Genomic DNA, 22,396 nt, shown 5'->3' on the forward strand with positions numbered 1-22,396 from the left:
AGACCAGCCTGGGCAACATAGTGAGAGCCCATTTCCTGGGCTATAAATTGGCAAGAGACTTTTTACTTTATTTTATTTTTTGAGATGGAGTCTCATTTCGTCACCCAGGCTGGAAGTGCAATGGTGCAATCTCGGCTCGCTGCAACCTCCGCCTCCCAGGTTCAAGCGATTCTCCTGCCTCAGCCTCCTGAGTAGCTGGGATTACAGGCACTTGCCACCACATCTGGCTAATTTTTGTATTTTTAGTAGAGATGGGGTTTCACCATATTGGTCCGGCTGGTCTTGAACTCCTGACCTCGTGATCCACCCACCTGAGCCTCCCAAAGTGCTGGAATTATAAGCATGAGCCACCGCGCCTGGCCAAGACTTTTAAAGAGATTTATATCCATCTCAAATGGACAAAGAAACAACCTACAATGACAGGTTTTCTAAGAAAAGGGAGGTAAGGGGCCTCTGTGGTTAGATCCTCTGAATTCTGAGGGCCTAGAGGCAGGAGGAAGCCTGTCTAAAGTTTAGTCAAGCTAAGGGAAACGTCATGGCAGTGTTGGTGCACTCTATAAAGCTGACCGGCCCACATTGGAAGTTGAGCTCTACTGCTTAATAGCTGGGTGACCTAGGGCAACTTTCTCAACCTCTCTAGCCCTGATTTACCCATCTTGTAAAATGCAGATGATTAACACTTACTTCACAGGATGGTTTTGTAGATTAAATATATTCATCCAAGTACAGCACTTAAAACAAGTACCTGCCACATAATAAATGTATTATTTGCTGTGGGTTAATTACTTCACCATTCTGAGCTTCAGTTTCCCCAATCATCCCATCTGAAACTATGTGGAAAAGGCAATGAGATGATGGCTGCACACTGATAGCGTAGACTGGGCATCTAGTAAGGCTGTCTTTAATCACTAACACAGCCGGGCACGGGACCTCACATCTGTAATCCCAGCACCTGGGAGGCAGAGGCAGAAGGATCATCTGAGCCCAGGAGTTCGAGACCAGCCTGGGTAACATAGTGAGACATCAATCTCTACAATACAAATAAAAGTTAAATTAAAATTTAAAAATCACTGCCAGGCATGGTGACTCACACCTGTAATCCCAGCACTTTGGGAGTTCGAGGTGGGTAGATCACCTGAGGTCAGGAGTTTGAGACCAGCCTGACCACATGGAGAAACCTCATCTCTACTAAAAATACAAAATTAGCCAGGCGTGGTGGCGCATGCTTGTAATCCCAGCTACTCGGGAGGCTGAGGCAGGAGAATGGCTTGAACCTGGGAGGCGGAGGTTGTGGTGAGCCGAGATCATGCCATGGCACTCCAGCCTGGGCATCAAGAGCGAAACTCCATTTCAAAAAAAAAAAAAAAATACTAATAATCCCAACACTACATTTACCATCACTGACGTTTCCCTCTATACACGTATTACAATGTATGTGTTTCAGAATAAGAGCTCATACTCTTATTGATGTTCTATTTTGTTGCTATACTCATTATTTGCTATTGTTTTGTTGTTACCTCACACTACTCCCTATTATTAATAGTAATATTGGCTATCAATAGTAATATTGGCAATATACTGTTATGATCTTACTATTCCCCACATCTGATCCTCCTCCCATCAAGCAGTCGCAAAGCCTACCAGGAACTCTCTCATTCTCAAGCCAGGCTTTTCCCCTCCAGTACCTCCAGGGCCAGGCCTTCACCTGATGGGAAGGAGATGGAGGTGGGGCTAAATCCCCAAGTCCCCAGCACCAAGCAAAGACCAACAGCAGCACCCTCGGGCCCTACAGACAAATGGGATACAGTAGGTGAGCCCAGTTAATTACTTTTTTCTCTTTTTTTTTTGAGACGGAGTTTCACTCTTTTTGCCTAGGCTGGAGTGCAGTGGCATAATCTCGGCTCACCATAACCTGTGCCTCCTGGGTTCAAGTGATTCTCCTGCCTCAGCCTCCCGAGTAGCTGGGATTACAGGCATGTGCCACCATGCCCAGCTAAGTTTGTATTTTTAGTAGAGACGGGGTTTCTCCATGTTGGTCAGGCTGGTCTCCAACTCCGGACCTCAGGTGATCCGGCTGCCTCGGCCTCCCAAAGTGCTGGGATTACAGGCATGAACCACTGTGCCCAGCCTTAATGACTCTTAGTAAACCAGATGAAGCCGGGTGCATTGGCTCCTGCCTGTAATCCCAACACTTTGGGAGGCCAAGGCAGGAGGACTGGGCATCATAGCAAGACCTCATCTCTACAAAAAATAAAATTAGCCAAGTGTGATGGGCTGAGCCTGTAGTCCCAGCTACTTGGGAGCCTGAGGCAGGAGTTGGAAGTTGCAGTGAGGTATGATTGGGCCACTGAAGTCCAATTTGGGTGACACAGACCCCATCTCTAAAAAAATGCAGACGGCTGGCTGGATGGCAAGATGGGTGGAGCCTAGGGAGGGCACACAAACTCATTAGACAAAGCCGTCTGTTCCCTGGCATTGCTAAAAGCCCCATTCACCCCTCCATGCCGCCTAATGGTTTCGCCCAGTTTCCCCTTCACCAGTGGGAACACCCAAATGCGGGCTAGACCCCAGGAGATGAAAGTTCAACCGCAACTTCCCCCGGCTCTATGTCCGATCTCTCTCTTGTTAAAGGCTTTATCATGCCCACCCAAGCTCAGCTAGAGCGGTTATTGCGAGAAACAAGGTGGAAGCGACTCCTTTAAAGCACTATACAAAGTCATTAAATCTTTATTGAGGCATCTGTGTGCCAGAAACTGATCACACACAGGCATAAGGCACGGTCCCTGCCCTCGAGGAGCTCACAGTCTAGTAAGGAAGACAGATGGGGAACCGATTCCCCAAAGATGGGGGGAGTAGGGGAGGCAGTGCTTAGAGTGGGGAGCCATTGTCCCACCCACCCCACACTCCAAAGTCCAGGCTGGCCAGAAGAAAGTGAGTAGGAAACTTAGCATCCTCTCTCTTACCTTCCCTGTGACAGCAGACTTCTCTCACTCTGTCCTAACATCACAAGAGGACAAGCGGAGAGACAAGGATGAGAAGAATACAGGTACTGTCCTCAAAAAGCTAGAACACCCCTGGCAGGATATATACAACAGTATTTTATTTCCCGAAGCCGCAAACCAGCGCAGCAGAAGCTGGGGATACTGGGGAATGTTGGAAAAACAGGGCCTGGGCCAGCCCAGTCCAGTGGTGGGAACAGGAAGTGATGGGAAGAGGGAGTACCTAGGGCCAGAGAAGTATGTGAGAGGGAAATTTCCAGGTGGAGAAGCTCACAGCAGGACACCAGCAGCCACGGCCAACAGAAGAGCTGCCAATCCAGCCGTGGGAGCCACACCGCCTCTATTATGGGGCTGCTGGGGCCCCCCTTTTGCAGGATACTGCCCCGAATTGCTGCGGTCCTGGTGGCCAGCGGCGCCTCCAGTCAACCTGGGCTCCTCATCCTGGGAGGCCTCGTGTTCTGCTCCCTGTCTCGAAGTCTGACTGGTTGGGGCTGGCATGGGTTTGGTGGTGGATGTGGGTCTCACTGGGGCCGAGGTAGAGGTGGTGACAGACGTGGTTGAGGCCACAGATATGGTTGAGGCCACAGTCGTGGGCTCTGGAGGGGGCAGCCGGACAAGGGGTGGGATTCGAGGGGAGAAGTAGGTCTTGTTGCGGAGGTCAGAGTTACAGCGGGACCCCTGGCAACAGGAGCCACTGAGCGTGAACCCTGGGCCTGTTACTCCATCCCGAGTGCAGAATTCATCCTGGACACAGCCCCGGACGGGCAAGGACACAGTCACATTAGCTACAGGAAGGAGACACAGATAGGTCAGTGGCTGGAGGGAAAGAGGTTGACACAGCCAGAATGAAACTTAGAGGCATCAGGCAAGAACAGAGAACCCCACTGGGCGTGGTGGCTCACGCCTGTAGTCCCAGCACTTTGGGAAGCAGAGGCAGGGGGATCACTGGGCAACAGAGTGAGACTCTGTCTTGAAAAAAAAAAAAAAAACAGAGAACCCCTCAAAATGAGACAGAAGGTCTCTGCATCCATTAATCCCAAAATCTAAACTCAGGTGCTACTATGAGAAACAGACAGACTCACTGTCTTTGGCACATGGTGGATTAACATTTTCCATTGTGCTTTGAATGGAAATGTGTGTAGGCTGAAATAAAAATAGTGCTTACAACAAAGGTTTAGACTGAGATACAAGACCTCTCACAAGACCACAGGGCAGAACAAACTTCCTTTACAACCCTCCGGCCATTATCCCCCTAGCCTTCACCCCAGCTTTTACTTCCCCAACAGAATTTAGTCTTAGAGTCAGAGCTACATTCTCCCCACCAGGCTCAGTGGTTCACGCCTGTAATCCCAGCACTCTGGGAGACCTAGGCAGGGGGATCGCTTAGCCCAGGAGTTCAATACCAGCCTGGGCAACATGGACAGACTCCACTGTTACCAAAAATAAAAGTAACCAGTCGTGGCGGTGTACCCTTGTAGTCCCAGCTACTTGGGAGGCTGAGGCAGGAGGACTGCTTGAGCCCAAGAGGTAGAGGCTGCAGTGAGCTATGACTGCACCACTGCAATGAGCTATGATTGCGCCACTGCACTCCAGTCTAGGCGATAGAGCAAGACCCTGTCTTTTAAAAAAATTAGTAATAATAAAATTAAAAAGAACTACATCTTCTTAAGCATAGCTGGCAAGGGAATGGGGTTTGAAGAACTTCATTTTCCATGGTTACATCTCTCAATACTCTGGGACAGGCGGGGACCCCTTGAGTTTTAAGGGCTAAGAAACTAGAGATTCTCCGCAGTGCCTGGGCAGAAGCTTGGAGGCTTAAATACCTCTGAAGTACCTGGCAGCCCTCTATGGAAATGTATTTCCCTCCAACACACTCTTGGACAAACCATCACTGTCCCCACACTATTAATACGTTGGGGGAAGGGACTGCATTTTCCATGATGCCCTACGATACAAGCATTTAGGCCCCACGGTTCCCAGAATGCATCGCAGGTGAAGGAAACGCTTTGGGTAAAGGGCTCCCTACTGCCCAGGGTGATTCAGAAGTGCTACCACAACTCCTGTAGGTCCCGTGCTCCAGGGCTCCCTCACCTGCCGTCAAGGTCACGTTGCCGTCGAAGCAGCCATTGTAGACATGATCGCTGGCGTTGTAGCAGCTGACGACCGGCGGCGATGTACCCTGGCACGCCTCGCGGCTCAGGCCCACACAGCTGTAGCACTCCACGCCGTTGGGCGGGTATGCACTCTCATTACCTGCGAGGGGGGCCCAGAGGAAGAAAAGGCGTCGAAAGGGTTCGGGAACCGCAGCGCGCCTTCTAGCCCCGCCCCTAAGGCGTGACACCCCCCCACACACTGTCAATAACCCCGCCTACTAATAGCCCCGCCCCAGCGCGCAACCTCCTGGTGCCTACAGCCAGAAAGTCCCGCCTGCTGCCTCTTGGCCCCGCCCTAGAGTATAACCCCCACACCCAGCCCAGGCCGAGTACTCCCGGTTCCGCCTCCATCTTGGCGGGCCCGAATGTAGCTCCGCCCCCACAGCTACGGCCCCGCCCCCACGGACCTGCCGGGTCGAGCGCCCGCGAGGAGAGGTTGAGCTTGGCGTTGCAGCGGTCCTGAGCGCATTGCTGCAGCTGGATGAACGCCAGAAGCCCGTGAAGATCCAGGCCGCGGTCATTCTTGCCGGGGAGTCCCGAACCGCAACCCCGCACTGCCATCGAGAATTGTCCGTGGACTGGGCAAAGGGACAGGGGCGGGATTAGCTGTGGGCGTGGTCTCAGATGGAGCCTAGCCCAGAGTTGGGTAAGGTCTGGGAGGGGCGGGGCCTCAAATAGGCCAACACCAGAGGACTGACAGGCCGGAATTGGCAGATTGGCGCCCCCAAAGAGCCGCTCAGAGCGGAAAGAACGACCGAAGGAGGCAGGAGCGGGGTCATGGAACGGGGGCTGAACCTCAAAGAGGTGAGTCGGAGGAGACATCCCGGTTGACAGGGATGGGGAGGTCTCAGTGGTGGAGCAGAAAAGGTGCATAGGACGTGACCTCGTTCCAAACCTGAGCTCTCCCAGTCCGCCCCACCCAGTTCTCAATTCTCTGCTCCTCGCCCTTGTAATCGTTAATAGAGAAGCCCTGGCCTGGGAGGAGGGGCGAAGCTGTGTCGTAGGGTCCTGGATAGGCTGAAAGGGAGGGGTGGGGTCGCGTTAAAGGGGCGTGGCCAATCCAGAAACGACTATAAGGAGGCTGGGCTGGGCCGGAGGATCCTCCATTGGTGTGCGTGGCCCGGGGGTCCCCACTCACTGGTCTCCACCGCCCCGACTGCCTCGGTGCAGACGTCCACGCCCGGCGCGCACTTCACCGTCTTCATCTTGTGTGGGGAGCATCCGTCATCTGCTTTTTGCACGCAGCTGTAGCACTCCAGGGCCTGCGCTCCTGGGGGAGCGGAGCCGAGTAGACCTGAGCCCTCCTTGCTAAATCGTCCTCCCCCAAGAGAGAAATAGTCCTTCCCATGGCCCTCTGTCCCGGGATGAGACAGTCCTATTGCACACACTTTTCCAGGGCAGGAGTAGGGAAAAGCTTTCCACAAATCTGGAAGCACGGGAATCACTGGACCCTTTTCCTTCACACCCACTATGCCAACCGTGGGCGTGTCCTTCCCACAGCCCCGTATGCCCACTGTAGGCGATCCCCGCCATGGAGCCCCTCATCCCGGGGTAGGAGAGATACCTCCTCATAGTTTTCTGCTCAGAAGGAGAGAACTTCTCCCACAGTAGACTGTGCTAGACTATGCTCAGTGAGGGATCCCTTCCCACAGCCCCCTTCTGCTCAAATGAGAGAACTCTGCCCACAGCTTCTCTGCCCAGGACAGGGGACTTTTTGTTTGTTTGTTTGTTTGTTTGTTTGAGACGGAGTCTCGCTATGTCACCAGGCTAGAGTGCAGTGGCACAATCTCGGCTCACTGCAACCTCCGCCTCCCGGATTCAAGCGATTCTCCTGCCTCAGCCTCCCGAGTAGCCAGGACTACAGGCGCGCGCCACCACGCCCAGCTAATTTTTGTATTTTTAGTACAGACGGGGTTTCAACATGTTGACCAGGCTGGTCTCGATCGCTTGACCTCATGATCCGCCCGCCTCGGCCTCCCAAAGTGCTGGGATTACAGGCATGAGCCACTGCGCCCGGCCTAGGAGCAGGGTACTTCTTTCCACAGCTTCAGGATGGGAAATTTTGCCCACAGTTCCCCCTGTCCGTGGTGGGGAACCCTTCCTACTGCCCACGGTGGAGGACGCTTCCCACTGCCTCCTCTGCTCAGGATGGGGAACTTTGCCTACAGTGCCCTCTGCTTATGCGGGGATCCTTCCCACAGCCTTCTCTGTAGGGGGCCAGAGGAGCCTCTTCCCTAGGAGCCCCCATTCTACCCCTTCCACCTCTCCGGGCAGCAGACCCACCTCTGCAAAGCAGCAGCAGCAGCAGCAGCCAGCCTGCGTTCCAGATCACGGCCTGGGCACCTGCTTTCCTGGCGGGGTCCATGGCTCCGTCCTGCTCCCTTGGCGTCCCCCCTGGGTGTGCCGCCTCCCAGCCCGGGCCCTCTTACCTGAGCCCAAGATGAGTAACCTCGCCCCAGGCAACCCCAGCCTTGCCCAACCGGGCCAACTCAGCGTCGGCTGTGGGGCGGGGCCCCGCCCCTAGGCGCGTCATCCACAGGGAGAGCGGTCCCTGCCCTGTGAAGTTGCCAAGGAGGGAAAGGGTGGGAGCTGAGGTTCCCTGACAGCTCGCGGGAGAAAGTCTGTGTGTGTTTGGAGTGGGGGAGTAGTGGGGCTTAAAGAGAGGCTGGGGCTACTGACATTCAGTGTTTATGAACTGTTAAATGAGCATCTACAGTGTGCTCGGCTTTGGCCTGGGTAATGCTGGAGATGAAGACAGAACCAGTGCCTGTCCTGGCAGAGCTCACCCTCTGATGGGGGAGACAGATACTAATCAAATAATCGTACAAATTGTTGTTTACCACAGAGACTAAGACACTGAAGGAAAAAGTGTAGTGATACAAGGAGATGTGGAGTCTAGGAGTGGGGCCTGGTCAGTGAGGGCTTCCTTGAGATTATCTGAGATGCAACCTCAAGGGCATGCAGGATTTAGCCAGCTAGAGCAGGTCAAGAGAGGGACACAGTCCTTTACAAGCAGAGGGACCAGCACGTGGGAACACCTGGAGGTGGGAGGTAGGACGGACCATTCAAACACGGAAAGGAGAGCAGTGCTCCTGAGCTCAGAAGGCCATAGGAGAAGGGCAGGAACTGAGATGAAAGAGTCAGGCAGAGGCCAAGACCCTCAGGGCATTAGAGGCCCTGACAAGAGATGTGGATTAATTATGAGAATAGTAGAGAATCTTTAAGAGGGTCTAAATGAGCTGGAGGACGTGATAGATTTGCTTCTTAATATGATCAACGTGAGAAATAGTGCCGCTAGCCATCAAGAAGTAAATGGAGGCCAGGTGCAGTGGCTCATGCCTGTAATCACAGCACTTGGGGAGGCCGAGGCGGGTGGATCACTTGAGATCAGGAGTTTGAGACCAGCCTGGGCAACATGGCAAAACCCCATCTCTATAAAGAAAAAAAAAAAAAATTAGCCAGGTGCAGTGGCATGTACCTGCTGTCCCAGCTACTCGGGAGGGTGAGGCAGGAGAATCACTTGAGCCTAGGAGGTGGAGGTTGCAGTGAGCTGAGACCATGCCACTGCACTCCAACCTGGGCAACAGAGTGAGACCCTGTCTCAAAAAAAAAAAATTTAAAAAAAGTAAGTGGATCTGAGAGTAGGATATTTGATTTTAAAAAAGGAAAAAGAAAAAGAAGTGAATGGCAAAAGAGAGTGGTTGATTCGGCCAATGGAATATTACACAGCAATGGAAAAGATCCAACACCTGATATATGCAGCAACATATCTCAAAAACTTTGTGTTGGGGCCAGGCACAGTGGCTCACACCTGTAAACCCAGCACTTTGAGAGACCAAAGTGGGAGGATCACTTGAACCCAGGGGTTTGAGACCAGCCTGGGCAACATAGTGAGACCCCATCTCATTTTATTTTTAAAAAAGAAAAAACTTGGTGTTGAGTTTAGAAAGCCTTAAACAAAACAAAACAGACTGTGTAACTCAATTTATATGAAGTTCCAGAACAGACAAAACTAACCAGTGGTGCCAGAAATCAGAACACAAGTTACTTTTGGGAGGGCATCACCCCAGAAGGAGCAACAGGGAGGAGCTCCCACGATCTTCCTCTAGGTGACAGCCGCATGTGTGTACAGATACGTAGAGAATCAGACTCAGGCCTGTCACTGGATGTATGTTATTCTTCAATGAAAACAAGGTAAGAATGTCACTGTGACCTCTGTATAAAAAAGGAAAATGACTCTAGAAGCGGTGAGAGAGAAGGCCAGGAAACCAACAAGGGGCCGGGTAGTTTTCCAGGGAAGAAAGAGCAAAACAGCCCCTAACAGCTGGGAGTTGGCCTGGCACAAACAGTGAGGCCATGGAGTTCAACTACACATAATTTTAAAGAGCACCAACCTGGACAAGGCCACACTGCAACAGTAAAGGATCAGAAAAAAATCAATAGCCTGGGCAACACAGGGAAACCTCATCTCTACTAAAAATACAAAAAATTAGCTGGGCGTGGGGGCGTGCGCCTATAATCCCAGCTACTTGAGAGGCTGAGCTGGGAGAATCACCTGAGCCTGGGAGGTTGAGGCTGCAGTGAGCTGAGATTACGCCACTGCACTCCAGCCTGGGCAACCAGAGTGAGACCCTGTCTCAAAAAAAACAAAAAACAAAGAAAGAAAAAAAAATCAAGACCAATCCATAACCATGTCTGAACACAGAAACAAACAAGATCATTGTGCAAACCACAGAATGACTAAGCATCCCCATATCCTGGCTAATATAAATGACTGCTTATATTTATATTACAACTTTAACCTCACTTTGTTTCTCCTGCCTCATAAATGAGATTTATGCAAATGCCTAATCACAGCATTACTCCTTCTCCGTTTAACAGTATCTAAACTAGAATGAGGCCCCACTTCCTTGCACCATTCCCAAGACCACCACACACAAGCCCAAATCTTAAAATCAATCCTTTCTGGCCAGGTGCTCACACCTGTAATCCCAGCACTTTGGGAGGCCAAAGGGGTGGATCACCTGAGCTCAAGAGTTCGAGACCAGACTAGTCAACGTGGTGAAACCCTGTCTCTACTAAAACTACAAAAAATTAGCTGGGTGTGGTGGCACACACCTGTAATCTCAGCTACTCGGAAGGCTGAGGCAGGAGAATTGCTGAACCAAGGAGGCGGAGGTTGCAGTGAGCTGAGATTGCCCCACTGCACTCCAACCTGGGTGACAGAGCAAGACTCTGACTCAAAAAAAAAAAACAATCCTTTCTAACACCCTTTTACTTAGACACCTCACAGTTACCTCATGGTGTGCTTTCTCCCTCACTGCAAGAAGCAATAAACCCAACTTGTTCAACCACAGATGTGTCCCTGGTGGAGAACACTGACACAGGCCAGAGCGGATGTACTTGGCCAAGGAAAGGTGAAGAATGGAAAGATCTTTCCTAAAGGAAAGGTGAAGAATGGAAAGATCTAAAATATTTTAGGAAGAAGAACAAGTAGGGATTACCGATGGATCCGATGTGAGGGAAGAGGAAGTGGGAGGTTTCCAAGCTGATTCCGGACAGTTCTTGCCATAAACCACATCATGACGTTAATACCAATGGTAACAAAAGTTATAATAACAACAGTGACTGAGTATCGAGTGTTTGTTTCTCAGAAACTATTTTGAACAGGGGGCATGCATTATCTCATTTAATCCTCACCTGTAAGTATGGTTATTATCATTTATTAACTACCTACTCTGTGGTTAGCACTTTCTGTGAATCCTCTCTGAGTGTCACGACAGCTCTGCAAAGAGAACTAAGTCTCATTTCACAGATGGGGAAACTGAGGCTGGGAGAGGCTTGGAAGTGGCAGAACCAGGATTTGAATCCAGGGCTGTCTCCAAAGGCCCCCAGTGCCACTTGCCAAAGTCAGAGCCTGGCTTTAGGCCTGAGATTATGTTTTGCAATGACCCTTAGTTTTACAGCCACAGACGCATGCATTTGAATACCAACTCTGCCCCTAATCTGCTGTGTGACTTGATCAAGTGGCTCCAATTCTTTGATGTTCAAAGGCCTCCTGTCTAAACAAAAACTATGACAAAAGCACATGTATGCAGTGCTTCCTCGGTGCCAGGCAACTTTCCACACCCTTTACACACAATCCCATGAGAGATTTCTATGATAGTCAATTTACAAATGGGGAAATCGAGGCAGGCATCGGGGGCTTAACAACTTGCTCAGAGTCACAAAGCTAGGAAGTGGGGGAGATGGTATTTGAACTCAGGCAGTCTGGCTTAACTAACAATACCGACAATTAGGTACATGGGTCCACTGGATATCAGCTGTGAAACTTTGATAATTACTTGGCCCCTGTGTGCCTCAGTGTCCTCGTCTTCATCCATAAAATGAGGGTCTTAGTAGTACCCACCTCATAGGGCTGCTAGGGCGCCAATGTTAAATATATGTGAAATGATTAAAATAGGGTCCAATTCTAGGAGCTATGAAAGCATTAGTTTTTATTACTAATAATGGGTTAAGGGCCAAGCACAGTGGCTGGCGCCTGTAATCCCAGCACTTTGTAGGGGCTGAGACGGGCAGATCACTTGAGTCCAGGAGTTTGAGATCAGCCTGGGCAACTTAGTGAAGTCCCATCTCTACAAAAAATACAAAAATTAGCCAAGTGTGGTGGTGTGCACCTGTAGATCCAACTACACGGGAGGCTGAGGTGGGAGGATCACATTGAGCCTGGGAGGTCAAGGCTGCAGTAAGTTGTGATCACATCACTGCACTCCAGCCTGGGTGACAGAGAGAGACCCTGTAATAATTTAAATAGATTGTTAGTATTACTATTATTATTAATAGCCCCCACTTCTTGAGTTCCAACCATGTGCCACAGAGGGTGGTGGGCTCTTATACAAGCAATCTCGCCTTGAATTCCTAATGAGGGGGTAGAGGGGAGGATCTCTTTCACAGAGGAAGACTCTGAGACCCAGAGAGAGGAAGGTATCTGTTCAAGTTCACACAGCAAGGGAAGTGGCAGAGTCAGATGTCAGACCTGGCTACATGGGGCTGGCTCACTGTCTGATGACGAGACAAGCAGCGGTCGTATTTATAAAGATATTATCTGTTCCCCAGACCCTGTGAGGCACCCCCCGCTCCCAACAATGACGAGCACTTCAGTCACCTGGGTGAGGTCACTTGGCATCATGCTGAAGCTCAGAGAGAGAAAGTGAATGACTCCTTGTGAAGTCATTCATTCAGCACTGGCCCCTGCCCGCCCCCCCGCCTCCCAGCCTTAGAATCTTAGCCCCGATTCTTGCTATGCTGTGTGATGCTGCATAAATGCTTGCACCTCTCTGAGCCTCCAAGGTGTCTTTCTTTTTTCTTTTTTTTTTTTTTTTGAGACGGAGTTTCACTCTTGTTGCCCAGGCTGGAGTGCAAATGGCATGATCTCAGCTCACCACAACCTCCGCCTCCCGGGTTCAAGCAATTCTCCTACCTCAGCCTCCCGAGTAGCTGGGATTACAGGTATCCACCACCACACTCAGATAATTTTTTTCTATTTTTAGTAGAGGTGGGGTTTCGCCATGTTGGTCAGGCTGGTCTCGAACTCCCGATCTCAGGTGATCCACCTGCCTCAGCCTCTCAAAGTCCTGGGATTACAGGCGTGAACCACCGCGCCCGGCCCAAGGTGTCTTTTTTATAATAAAAGGACCATCTTTCATGGTAGAGTAAGGCAGTGGGCAAAATGTCAAGTCTGGAAGTGGACAGACACATTTTAATCCTCTCTCTGCCACCCTCTTGCTGTGTAACCTCAAGCAACTCCATCTCCCTCTCTGAACTTTGGCTGAAAACCCCTACCTCCTGAGGGATAGAGCGGGGACCCAGTGAGGGACACGCAGGGTGAGACAAGCGTTATTATTGTGTGCTGCTCTGAAGCAGGAGGCCCTGCAGGTCCCAGCTGTGTGGGAGAGTTTCAGGGAGGAACCCCAACTGGCCAGACCGGAAGAACTAGCATCACGGGAGGGAGTGGGACCCAGGGTGGAGAGGTACCTCTTGCTCAGGCCTGCCCGGATTCTGGGCGCTGACCCCCGCCTGGCCCATGACCAGGGAACACAAGGAGGTTTGAATGCAGGGCACCACTTAAGCCCGCTGCATGGTAGGTGGCTGGCTCTTCGAGATCCTTTGCAGATTTTATGGCAAAGAATCTAGAATCTGGCTCAGGGGTCAGTGCAGAGGCAGCCGCCCGCAATACAGATCACTCCCAGGCCTCAGACAAGCCCAGGACCATATTCACTCTGGGTTTCTCGTCGCCCTGTGGCAGAGCAGGCTCTGAGCCCAGTGAGGTTCCCAGCCTGACTCAGGCCCACTCCCTCTGGGACACACCATCTGGGACAAGTTAGGGAAGGAGTGGAGTCGGGGACAGGGCTGACTGTATAATTTTCCGGCCCCAGTGTGAAATGAAATGTAGAGACCTGGTTCAAAAGGCAGGAAAGAGGCTGGGCAGGGTGGCTCACCTGTAATCCCAGCACTTTGGGAGGCCGAGGCAGGAGGATCACCTGAGATCAGGAGTTCAAGACCAGTCTGACCAACATGGTGAAACCCCATCTCTACTAAAAACACAAAAAGTTAGCCAGGTGTGGTGGCGCACGCCTGTAATCCCAGCTACTCTGGAGGCTGAGACAGGAGAATTGCTTGAACCTAGGAGGCGAAGGTTGCAGTGAGCTGAGATCACACCATTACACTCCAGCCTGGGCAACAAGAGCGAAACTCCGTCCGTCTCACAAAAACAAAACAAAACAAAACAAAAAAAACAGGAAAGAGTGTTATTAAAGGTACTGAAATAGAAACACTGTTTGTTTTTTTTTTTTTTTTCATTTCTTCTGCCTCAATCTCTTTTTTTAGAGACAACCTCACTCTGCCACCCAGGCTGGCGTGCAGTGGCACAATCACAGTTCACTGCAGCCTCTATCTCCCAGACTCAAGCAATCCTCCCACCTCAGCCTCCCAAGTAACTGCCACTACAGGCATGTGCCACCATGTCCAGCTAATTTTTAAATTTCTTTTTGTAGAAACAGGGTCTTGCTATGTTGCCCAGGCTGGTCTCAAACTCCTGGGCTCAAGTGATCTTCCTGTCTCAGCCTCCCAAAGTGCTAGGATTACAGGCATAAGCCACTGCACCCGGCCCTCAGCCTTTCTCTTGACCCCTCATGGTGTTTAATGTTATGTTCCCTTGGGCACAGAGATACTTGCGGGACCAGCACAGACCTTCAATGGTGGCTAGGGATCCTGCCCCACAACATGGGCAACCTGGCTGGGTTCCCCGTCCCACCAGATGCCCACCGCCATGTTCCACCCAAGATACCATGAGGCACGAGTAGCCAACCCTGGTCTTGTGGCATGCCTGCAACAGGGGTGGAGGGTGCCAGTGATCAGGGGCAGAGTTAAGAAGGGGACAGGCTAGGCGCAGTGGCTCATGCCTGTAATCCCAGCACTTTGGGAGGCCGAGACGGGCGGATCACTTGAGGTCAGGAGTTCAAGACCAGTCTGGCCAACATGGTGAAACCCTGTCTCTACTAAAAATACAAAAATTAGCCGAGTGTGGTGGCCAGTGCCTAAAATCCTAGCTACTCAGGAGGCTGAGGCAGGAGAATCGCTTGAACCTGGGAAGTAGAGGTTGCAGTGAGCCGAGATCGCACCACTGCCCTCCAGCCTGGGTGACAGAGTAAGACTCCATCTCAAGAAAAAAAAAATGGGGTGAGGACAAGAGTGGAAATTTGTCCCAGAGAGGTGCGGCTGCCTCATCATGCTTTCCTTGTCTCATTAGTCTTAGCTTACAAAACAGAAATTCAAAGATAAATTTACCAATTTCTACACGGTGACCACAGAGCGTTAAACCCAAGAGCAGGGCTCTTCTGAACACGGGCACCCTCCTGGTCTCAGGAGTTTGAGACCAGCCTGGCCAACACAGTGAAACCCCGTCTCTACTAAAAATACAAAAATTAGCCAGACACGGTGGCACGCCTGTAATCCCAGCTACTCGGGAGGCTGAGGCAGGAGAATAGCTTGAACCAGGGAGGCAGAGGTTGCAGCTGTAGCTGTCGTCTACATTGGTCAGATGTCCATGAAGCAGGATTCAGTAAGGGACCTGGTTTGCAGAGGGGCTGGGGGATGAACTGATCCAAGAATCCAGATGCCGCACACCTGAAGATAGAGGCCAAGGGACACTTAGAGTCCCAGAGGACCTAGGAATTTGGGTGTCTGCACTCCCAGGACTCAGAGCACTATATCTGGGTCCTCAAGGGAACTTTTTGAGGCAGGAAAGAGCTGTCTCCAGAGTGACAGCCTAGAGTGCTCAAGTGGGGGACCCTGGAGGACTGTAGAGGCCCAGAACAGGCACCTGACCCGGCCTAGGGTTCAGGGAGAACTACTTGAAGGGGCGCCGTAGATGAGACCTGAAGGATGAAGTCAGCCAAAGAGCTCTGCCTGCCTTGTTCATGACGGTCCCCAGCCCTTAGCATCACTTTCCCATCCGTTTATTCAACCACCAGATGTTCCCTCCATACCCAGTACGCACCAGGCCCTCCGCTGTACCAAGGGCTCAGTGGTGACCAAGACAGCGCTCACTCCCAGTCCAGAGCAGGAGACAGACTCAACAGCAGTGATGACCCTGGGTAGTCAAGGCCATGATGAGAGAAGCACAGGATAGAATGATCAGGGTTGGGAATGGGGAGGCACAGGTGGAGTGGTCAGGGTTATAATGAAAAGCCCAGGGCCAGGAGCAGTGGCTCATGTCTGTAATCCCAACACTTTGCGAGGCTGAGACAGGCAGATCGCTTGAGCCCAGGAGTTGGAGCCTAGCCTGGCCAACATGGTGAAACCCCATCTCTATTAAAAATACAAAAAAAAAAAAAAAAAAAAAATAGCCAGGCATGGTGTGGTGGCGGGTGCTTGTAATCCCAGCTACTCGGGAGGCTGAGGCAGGAGAATCGTTTGAACCTGAGAGGTGGAGGTTGCAGTGAGCCGAGACTGCACCGCTGCACTGTAGCCTGGGCGACAGATTGAGATTGTCTCAAAAAAAAGAAAAGCCCAGAGGAAGCATCTGACCTGCCAGGACAATCAGGGAGGGCTTCCTGGAGAAAGAGACTTAACACAGGAACTAAAAGCTAAATGATGAGTAGGGCTTTCATGGAATAGGGAGAGGTGCCTAAGCAAAAGGAACAGAATGTACAAAGGCCCAGAGGTGAAAGGGAAGAGTTTTGTTTTTTCTTTTTTTTCCCACTTTCATGGAATGAGACATGCTCTATGGGGCTGGGAACAGCAGTGGCCAGGACAATGCTGGCTCTGCCTCATGGAGCTCCCAGTGCATAAAGAACACAGATCCATCGCCCATGATGACCCAGGGTCCTCAGGGATGGGATGATAGAGCTCAAAAGGGGCTGCCTGACCCAGCCAGGAAAGTCAGTGAGGGCTTCCTGAAGGAGGTGCCAACTGAACTAAGGCTGGAAGAATGAGGTGCAGCTGATTAAGGGAAGGAGGGGGGCCGGGCATAGTGGCTCACACCTGTAATCTCAGCACCTTGGGAGGCTAAGATGGGTGGATCGCTTGAGTCCAGCAGCTGGAGACCAGCCTGGGCAACACAGTAAGACCCCATCTCTATAAAAATAGATAAAATTTAAAAAAGAAAAAAAGGGAAGAAAAGGGCAGAGGGAACAACGTAGGCAAAGGCCTAACGGGGGGAAGCCTAGGAGTTCCTAGAAATTTCCAGCAGCTGGTCAGGCCAGAAAGGGTGGAAACAGAAGGGCCTACAAACTAAAACAGCCAAACACTAAGGACGCAAGCCTCTCACCCTCTTCTCCCAGCCATGACCTTAGAGTTGAAGGCCTCCATTCCTAAAGACAGCCGGCTGTGGGACGCGTGGCTCCCAGAGGTACCGATAACTCAGATGTCCTGCCTAAGGGCCAAGGGGCCCCGGACGCCTAGGCTGGAAACCACAGCAGCAATTCCTGTTTTTCCTCCGTATTTAATTCGGTATCACAGGAGCACCAATAAATAGTTTCTTCCCGCCCCTGCAATCTTCCTCCTGCCCCGGGCAGGGCCTCAGGGGTTGGCGATCCCGTCGGGGGCAAGGCACCTGCAACCCAGAATGCAGCAGCTCAGGCCAGCCGAGCTGTGGGGGCCTGCGGAATTCCCAGGAAAGTTCCAAAGGCGTGCGCCCAAGTTTGCCGGCAGTGGGCGGGGCCTAGGAACGCCCTCCCGCCTGCGGAGCCTCCAAGGGACTTCCCCCAAGTGGGCGGGGCCACTCAGGGGGCGTGGTTTTCGTCGGCTGCTGTCACAATGACGTCCATCCAAATGCGCATGGCTTCGGGACTCGGAGCCACCATGTAGAAAAGGCGTTCGTAGGTTTTCACGCAGAAGGTCAGGCGGGGGCTGGGGCTCTGGAATAAGCAGAAAGTGAGGGTAATGAGGACAAAAGACACTGGCCACAGTCTCGGTGCGAACCCAGCCTTGCTACTTACAGTCTGTGTGGCACTGGACAAGGTACTTAAGTATCTGAATGTCAGTTTCCCTGTCTTCCCAAATGATGCCACCTACCTCACTGGGTTATTAGGATTAAATGAATTAACACAGGAAAGTGCTTAAAATTAACATATGTAGAGCGCTATTGATAAATTATGGGCAAGATAAATTTTTTTTTCTTTTTTTTTTGAGACGGAGTCTCGCTCTGTCGCCAGGCTGGAGTGCAGTGGCGTGATCTTGGCTCACTGCAACATCCACCTCTCGGGTTCAAGCGATTCTCCTGCCTCAGCCTCCAGAGTAGCTGAGATTACAGGCGTGCGCCACCATGCCCGGCTAATTTTTGTATTTTTAGTACAGACGGCGTTTCACCGTGTTGGTCAGGTTGGTCTCGATCTCTTGACCTCGTGATCCACCCATGTCGGCCTCCCAAAGTGCTAGGCTTACAGGTGTGAGCCACCGCACCAGGCCAAAAAATTTAAAAGTAGGACTTATGGCGCCTTCTCTCAGCCTAACTTCTCCTATATTAGAAATATAGGCATTCAAATTCCACCTCCCCAAAATCTCGGTCCCCTTGTACCTTGGGAAAGTTAGTGTCTAGAATCCGTTATTGAGTACCCACTTGCCAATCCCAAATTGAGTAAATCCCTTATGTCCATAATCTGTTTTTAGTCCTCTCAGTAACCCTGATGGAATGCATTGATGCATGCCCATTCTACACATGAGAAGACTAAGGCTGGCTGGGCTGGGTGGCTCGTGCCTGCAATCCCAGCACTTTGGGAGGTTGAAACGGATAGACTGCTTGAACTCAGGAGTTCAAAACCAGCCTGGGCAACATAGGGAGACCCCATCTCCACAAAAAATACCAGAAAAACAAAACAAAACAAATTAGCTGGGTGTAGTGGCACGCGCATATAGTCCTAGCTACTCAGGAGGCTGAGGCAGGAGAATTGCTTGAGCCTGAGAGATAGAGGCTACAGTGAGCTATGATTGTGCCACTGCACTCCAGCCTGGGCGACAGAGCAAGACCCTGTCTCAAAAAAAAAAAAAACAAGAAGAAAAGAAACAAAGAAAACTAAGGCTAAAGAAAAGAATTCACTTTCCTGATGTCACATAGCTGAGATTCCAACCTAATTGCTAAAAAGCCACAGTTTGGTTATTCTCCACAGAGCTTTCTAAATATTGTATCCGTTGCCAACATTTAAATTTTTGGCACTGTGCTTTTATACAAGTTCCAATTCCTGAGTTCTCTGGGGCCCACTCCCACTTGGCAACTGTTGGCAGGAGCCAAGTAACAACCATTTCCTTTATTTGTTTTTCACTTAAAAATTAAAAAAAAAAGAGAGATGGAATATTGCTATGTTGACCATCCTCGAACTCCTGGCCTCATGCAATCCCCCCATCTCGGTCTCCCAGAATGTGGGGATTACAGGCATGAGCCACCACGCCTGGCAGATCATCTCCTTTAGATGCTCCCAGGTTGCCCCACCCTTGCTCTGACCTCTTCATTCATTCCCAGTTTGACATCAGAGTTTGCCATATTTTGGCTCTAAAACTTTTGTTCCAAGAAAATTAACAGTGACAGGCCAGGTGCAGTGGCTCATGCCTGTAATCCCAGCACTTTGGGAGGCCAAGGTGGGCAGATCATGAGGTCAGGAGTTCGAGACCAGCCTGGCTAACACAGTGAAACCCCATCTCAACTAAAAATACAAAAGTTAGCCAGGTGTGGTGGCACACCTGTAATCCCAACTACTCGGGAGGCTAAAGCAGGAGAATTGCTTGAACCCAGGAGGCAGAGGTTGCAGTGAGCCAATATAACGCCACTGCACTCCAGCCTGGGCAACAGAGCCAGACTCCATCTTAAAAATAAAAAAAGAGCCACGTGTGATGGCTCACGCTTGTAATCCCAGCACTTTGAGAGGCCAAGGTGGGCAGATCATGAGGTCAGGAGTTTGAGACCAGCCTGGCCAACACAGTGAAACCCCGTCTCTACTAAAAATACAAAAATTAGCCAGACACGGTGCACGCCTGTAATCCCAGCTACTCGGGAGGCTGAGGCAGGAGAATAGCTTGAACCAGGGAGGCAGAGGTTGCAGTGAGCAGAGATAGCGCCACTGCACTCCAGCCTGGGCAACAGAATGAGACTCCATCTTAGAAAAGAAAAGAAAAGAAAATTAATAGTAGCTGAAAGCCAGAGTGTGAGCTCTTAATTTTTAGTCCCTGCAGTCAGGTGACCTGTTTGTCTTCTCTGCGACAAACAGGTACTCCTGTAAGTACCCTGACAGGAGAAGCTGCGACTGGTTTTCCCCAGGATGAGTCAGGGATGAGATAAGGCCTGACTCCAACTCGGACTCCAACTGGGAGGGTAGGGTGACATTGAGGGACTTCACCTTGAAGGCACAGCGTAAGTGGTCGTAATAGACTTCCTCAATGGCCTGGAAGTAGATGACACCTTTGAGCTTGGTCTCTTCCTTGTCTGGTAGGGGAGGTAAGAGAAAAAGAGAGCCAATGAGAAAGGTGTATCTGTGTGTGTCGAGGTGAGGGTCATTGGCCCTAAGTCCTGAGACTGGATTTGGGGTACAAAACATGGTGACAAGAGTCTGAAGGTCTCTAAAGGTTGAGAGGTGAGTGAATGTTAATGCTGGATGGGAGACTGGGTGCAGAAACTGGACACCACTGGGGAGTGGGGTCTGTGGAGCTGGAATCCTAGGCTCTGAGTGCCTTGGACTGTGAGAAGGGAAGGAACTCAGGGAGTACTCAAGTACTTTCTAGGTATAATCTTTAACCCCCTCAAACTCTCCTGGAGGGGTAAGTACATTTATCTCCACTTCACAGATGTGGAAACCAAGACTCAGAGGTTAAGTCACCCAGCACAAGTCACGCAGCCAGAGCTGACAGGGCCAGGACTCACTAGGTAGAGTCAGATGTTCATACAGGTTAGGGGAGAAGGATTTAAGGCAATACAAGTGTCTAAGGAGGCTGGGCGCAGTGGCTGACGCCTGTAATCCCAGAACTTTGGGAGGACAATGCAGGCGGATCACAAGGTCAGGAAATCAAGACCATCCAGGTTAACACAGTGAAACCCCGTCTCTACTAAAAATACAAAAAATTAGCCGGGTGTGGTGGCAAGAGCCTGTAGTCCCAGCCATTCGGGAGGCTGAGGCAGGAGAATCGCTTAAACCTGGGAGGCAGAGGTTACAGTGAGCTGAGATCACGCCACTGCACTTCAGCCTGGGTGACAGAGCAAGACTCCGTTTAAAAAAAAAAAAAAAAAAAGTGTCCAAGGAGAGGTTTGGAATAATTGATTCTCCTAGAGAAGAAGGACAAGGCCCGAGACTCCTGGCTGTTGGGGGACTGGGGGCAGCTGACAGTGCAGGTTCAGACTCATGGGTGTCTTAGGAACATGGGCCCTGGGAAGCTTGAATTGTATTAAGCTGTTATCTACCTGTTATCTATGTCCCTGAGGAGGACTGGGGGTTTGAATTCTGGGTGACTTAAAGAGGGGCTGGGGATCTGGACTCCAGGATCTGGAGGAAAGAGGGAGCCGAGAGCCTGGACTCCTGGGTTGTAGGGAAGGTAGGAGCTAAGGAACCAAACTTCTGGATCCTGGGGAACACGGAAAGTGGGGGCCAGGACTTCTGGTGCCTGTAGGGGAAAGGCCTCCGGAGTGGAATTGCAGCATCCCGGGGCCCATGGTGGCCGGGCTGGGCTTACCCGCATAGTAGGCCAAGCGGCGGGCTTGGCGGTCAAAGCAGAACCATCGCTTCCTCCAGGTCTTGATGCGGCCGCCCATCTTCACCAGGGGTCCGCGGCAGCAGCCCCCAGACACCTGCACATGTGGGCAGTTTTCTGGGTTGTGGCCCCATCCCTCCAGATGCTGCCGGAGATCCAAGATTCGCGGGCCTGGAGGGTGGGGTGGGGTGGGCGGGGCCTGGGGAACAAAGAGAAGAGGCAGCTGATGTAAGGGGTGGGGGATTCTACAGCCTGGAGCCCCTCCAGGGGAGCAAGTCATAGCAGCTTGCGTGTAAGGCCTGCTACAGTCTTTAAAGGGTAATATTAACAAGGACCATCTAACGAATGCAATGGCTACATGGATTGACTATGATGCTCTGCCCAGGGCTTTATGGACAACAGCTGCTTGGCACTTCATGGCAACTGTGAGCCCCATTTTACAAATGAGCAAAATGAGGTACAGAGAGATGACGTAATGCACCCGAGGTCACACAGAGCTTCTAGGCAGCAGAACTGGGATACGAACCCAGGTATTTCTGACTTTAGAGCTCACCTTGAAACATCAGAGGCCTAGCAAAATGAAGATCGGGCTGGGCATGGTGGCTCATGCCTGTAATCTCAGGACTTTGGGAAGCTGAGGCAGGAGGATCCCTTAGGCCTAAGAATTCAAGGGCAGCCTGGGCAACACAGTGAGATCCTGTCTCTGGAAAAAAACATTTTTTTGGAAAAAAAGAAATGAAGATTGGAGCCGGTGTGGTGGCTTGAGCCTGTAATTCCAGCTACTCAGGAGACTGAGGTGGGAGGATCCCTTGATCCCAGGAGTTTGAAACCAGCCTGGGCAACAGAGAAGACCCCTTTCTCTATTTAAAGAGAAAGAGAGAGAGAGAGAGAGAGAGAGAGAAAAGAGAAGCTATGTGCAGGGGCTCATGCCTGTAATCCCAGCACTTTGGGAAGCTGAAGTGGAAGGATCACTTGAGGCTATGAGTTGGAGACCAGCCTGGGCAATATAGAGAG

At 51.2% G+C, this 22,396-nt stretch overlaps 2 protein-coding genes across 2 annotated transcripts in view; both read right to left on the minus strand.

Annotated features, from left to right (window-relative positions):
* Nucleotides 1–2,709: 2,709 nt before the first annotated feature.
* LOC105463855 (LY6/PLAUR domain containing 3) lies at nucleotides 2,710–7,641 on the minus strand. Its single transcript, XM_011711262.3, has 5 exons — nucleotides 7,436–7,641; nucleotides 6,291–6,422; nucleotides 5,560–5,730; nucleotides 5,091–5,252; nucleotides 2,710–3,784 (listed from the first exon to the last, which is right to left on the minus strand). Exons 1-5 carry the CDS (start codon nucleotides 7,515–7,517, stop codon nucleotides 3,270–3,272), a joined length of 1,062 nt encoding a protein of 353 aa, XP_011709564.1. The 5' UTR covers nucleotides 7,518–7,641; the 3' UTR covers nucleotides 2,710–3,269.
* A 9,782-nt stretch (nucleotides 7,642–17,423) lies between these two features.
* Nucleotides 17,424–22,396, minus strand: part of LOC105463856 (pleckstrin homology like domain family B member 3) — a 31,583-nt gene continuing 26,610 nt past the window's right edge. Inside the window, 3 exon segments of the mRNA XM_071087009.1 lie at nucleotides 17,424–17,571; nucleotides 20,041–20,126; nucleotides 21,365–21,581. Of these exon segments, the coding sequence (XP_070943110.1) occupies nucleotides 17,437–17,571; nucleotides 20,041–20,126; nucleotides 21,365–21,581 (438 nt within the window). The 3' untranslated portion in view covers nucleotides 17,424–17,436.

This window comes from Macaca nemestrina, chromosome 20, assembly GCF_043159975.1.
Source record: "Macaca nemestrina isolate mMacNem1 chromosome 20, mMacNem.hap1, whole genome shotgun sequence".
NCBI classification, from domain to species: Eukaryota; Metazoa; Chordata; class Mammalia; order Primates; family Cercopithecidae; genus Macaca; species Macaca nemestrina.